Source organism: Cannabis sativa, chromosome 5, assembly GCF_029168945.1.
Source record: "Cannabis sativa cultivar Pink pepper isolate KNU-18-1 chromosome 5, ASM2916894v1, whole genome shotgun sequence".
Classification (NCBI taxonomy): domain Eukaryota; kingdom Viridiplantae; phylum Streptophyta; class Magnoliopsida; order Rosales; family Cannabaceae; genus Cannabis; species Cannabis sativa.
Window position 1 is genome coordinate 18,490,751 of NC_083605.1, and position 3,274 is coordinate 18,494,024.

A 3,274-nucleotide genomic window follows, 5' to 3' on the forward strand; every position below is an offset into this window, starting at 1 on the left:
TGTGGGGATATTATTGTTCTTTTATATAAATGAGTGATCCTAATTTTGTTACTAATATTTTTTTATCGATATAGGAGTTAATCCATTATTTTTAAATAAGTATTTTGTGATATAAATTCAAAAATCATTTATAAGCGTTATCTTTATACAAGAGTCAAAGTATGACCTTTAATCACCCTCAAGTTATAAATATATTATATCTGCCACAGTTTAGGGCTCGAATCATAACCTATATCATTTTAGACACCTTTTGATAAAAAATAAAATAAAAATTAATCCCAAAAGGTGAGTTATAAGCTAAGATATGTGGAGTAAAATCCGCTTGAAACTATTTCACAAATTTTTGTGTCGGTGAAAGTTGTCATTTTGTAGCAGTGTTTGTACCATATCATCTGAAAAAATTAATGGATACATACGGATACATGTTCAATTAATACATTTACAAAATGATTTACAAATTAATATTGATCACTCAACCGAACAAGATATAATTTTAATCATCAAAATAAATAAGTATTTTTCTTAAAAAAAAAAAATTGTCTTTATATATACCTTTGTTTTTTTAGTTACACATATGATATTTCATCCCATGATCCCCACACTATGGTCATTTGAGCTTTAACACCATCGATGGCTATAACATTACATTCAAGTTTTAGCCATAGAGTTCAATAAGAGAAAAATAATGATGAGGACGACTTCCTCTGTGAACAAGTATTCCTAGTCAATCTTGCACCATAGAGTTTCATAATCAGTACGTATCAGTTTTGTCGGTCTCTTCCTCTTCCTCATAATACTCATGATCATCAATATCCTTTATATTTTTTTTCAACACAACAAGACTAGTACTTCGCTTTAACCACTCCACCACTTCCAACATGGTTGGTCGATTATCAGGGCTGTTATCTGTACATTTCATAGCTAGTAAAACCACAGATTTAAGCTGATAGAGATCGAATTTCCCTTTCAACCTTGGATCAGCTATGTGATCAAAGTCATCCATTTGGAGATGAGGTGTGACCCATTGAACAATGTCACGCTTTACTCCTTTGGAGAGTTTCTCTAAAGGCTTTTTGCCACTTACGATTTCCAAGAGCAGTATTCCAAAGCTGTAAACATCACAACTCTCAGATACTTTACCCCACATTGCATATTCCGGAGCTAGATAACCAAGTGTTCCTTTTACTCTAGTAGTCATATGAGTTATACCATCAGGGATTAGCTTTGCAAAACCAAAATCAGCTACTTTTGGTTCAAAGTTAATGTCTAAAAGTACATTGCTTGCTTTTATGTCTCGATGAATCATGTGTGGGCTGAGTTCGCAGTGCAAGTACCTATAATCAATAATTCAAAATTCATATATGCATTATTAAACACTATTACTGTGACTGCGTAACATATTCCATATTTTAAATGTTAAAATTAAGTAAAAATTCTAGATAGGCACACAGAAAATGGTCCAATATTTGAATTGTGTCTAGTGTTAAATTTAAGTTGGGTAATTAGAATTTTCGCCCCCTAAACTTTAACATGTACCAAATTATGTTTCCTGAATTTTTTTTGCCATTAAAAATTTTCCTAAACTATTGAGATTGTTAAATTTAAAGATTTTTATCTAATTTCATTCAATTTTACTATTTGAGTGATTATTTATATACTAAATCATGCTTCCAAAACTTTGATATCTACTAAATTATATCCTCAAACTTTGACAGGTATTAAATTATGCCCCCTAAATTTTTTTTAATAAAATTAGATAGAAGTACTTAAATCAACAATCTCAATAGTTCAGGAATCATTTTTAACCACTTTAAAAGTTCAAAAGACATAATTTAATACATATTAAAGTTTGGTGGACAAAAATCCAGAATAGCCATTTAAATTGGCAGCATATTAAAGCATTTAAATTGGCAGCATATTAAAGCATCTCTAACTCGTTCAAAAAGAATCTTTGAATGATTCAAAAGGGTTTGGTATTATACGTCTTTTCATATGCTACTAAGTTTTTCAAGGCAGTTTAATAAATATATACATGATTTGACTTGAATATAAATTAAAAGTACCAGTTGATAATTATATATATTATATTAGTAGAAAAGTAAGAAGATAAATTATTTACTTACGCTAAACCTTCGGCTGAACCAATGATGATATTGATTCTACGAGACCAATCAAGAAGACAATCTGAGGCAAGGCTTCCGTGCAAATGTGTGATTAAGTTATGATTAGGCATATAATCAAATACAATAAGCCTTTCTTCTCCTCCAGCATGGTATCCCCTCAGTCCTAACAAATTTTTGTGCCTTACTCTTCCAAGCATTTCTACTTCTACTGCGAATTCCATCTCTGCCTTTGCTGTCATCATCTTTAGTCTTTTCACTGCTATCTGAATTTCATAATTGATAGATGTTTAAATTTTAATTCTTTCAAAATTACAAAAATAAAAAAGAGTGTTAGATATGAGAATTGCCTCGACCCCTTTACTAGTTTGACCGCGAAAAACACTTCCAAAACCACCTTCTCCAATCTTGTGATTTTCATGGAAATTGTTTGTGGCATGTACAAGCTCCTTCAGAGAGTATCTTTCCCAAGAGTAATCCCTATTAACACTACTGTTTTCTCTATGACAAGACAATAACAAAAGAGAGAAAGATGATCAAGTTAATTGATAATAATTATCTAGGACATGATCATAATTGAAATACTGGCCGTACCTGGTCTTTGATTCTTCTTTTTCAACATCTGAATCAACAATAGTGCAACAACAATTCCATGGCATCTTTGTAGTGGAAGAAGAAGCCAAAAGAAAATAATATACCCAAACTAATTAAAGAAAACTAAAAAGGTTAAGAACAAATAGAGAAAAGAATATTTTTGGAAACTTCAACTCTAGAGGAAGGAGTCTTATGGTGGTGAAGACAAGTCATGATGGTTTTAGCTAATTTTCAATTATATGATTTACTTAATTATTGTTTCTTGATATTAACATATGCTTATGGGTGTAGTTAATGGGCACTCCTCAAGCTGATGTATTCTAATCTAGACATGTAGTACTTGTTACATTATGTTCATATATTGTTCAAAATGAATTAAATTTCATCGTAAACGTCAATTTTCTACAATAATTTTTTTAATTGTATATTCTTAGGACAAACAGCAGCTACTATATAATATTTCTATGTTATTATTGTTGTTTTTATTAGGATGAGTATTTTAATGCGAAAATGACATATATATAATCGTGTGAAATACCAATGTTGAAAGAGTAACTCGG

General features: G+C 30.4%; 1 protein-coding gene across 1 annotated transcript; it reads right to left on the reverse strand.

Moving 5' to 3' along the window:
- Positions 1-388: 388 nt before the first annotated feature.
- On the reverse strand, positions 389-3,047 carry LOC115702293 (PTI1-like tyrosine-protein kinase At3g15890). Its single transcript, XM_030629740.2, has 4 exons — positions 2,715-3,047; positions 2,471-2,621; positions 2,124-2,386; positions 389-1,334 (listed from the first exon to the last, which is right to left on the reverse strand). The coding sequence occupies exons 1-4, from the start codon at positions 2,777-2,779 to the stop codon at positions 752-754; spliced, it is 1,062 nt and encodes a 353-aa protein (XP_030485600.1). The 5' UTR covers positions 2,780-3,047; the 3' UTR covers positions 389-751.
- Between the last annotated feature and the right edge of the window lie 227 nt (positions 3,048-3,274).

Bases quoted from the DNA above. Each gene is read 5' to 3' on its own strand.
- LOC115702293 (XM_030629740.2), bottom strand. From the start codon at position 2,779: ATGCCATGGAATTGTTGTTGCACTATTGTTGATTCAGATGTTGAAAAA. The intron at 2,622-2,714 runs GTACGGCCAGTA...GTCTTGTCATAG, and splicing joins AAAGAAGAATCAAAGACCAG to AGAAAACAGTAGTGTTAATA. The intron at 1,335-2,123 runs GTAAGTAAATAA...TATTGATTATAG, and splicing joins GGTTCAGCCGAAGGTTTAGC to GTACTTGCACTGCGAACTCA.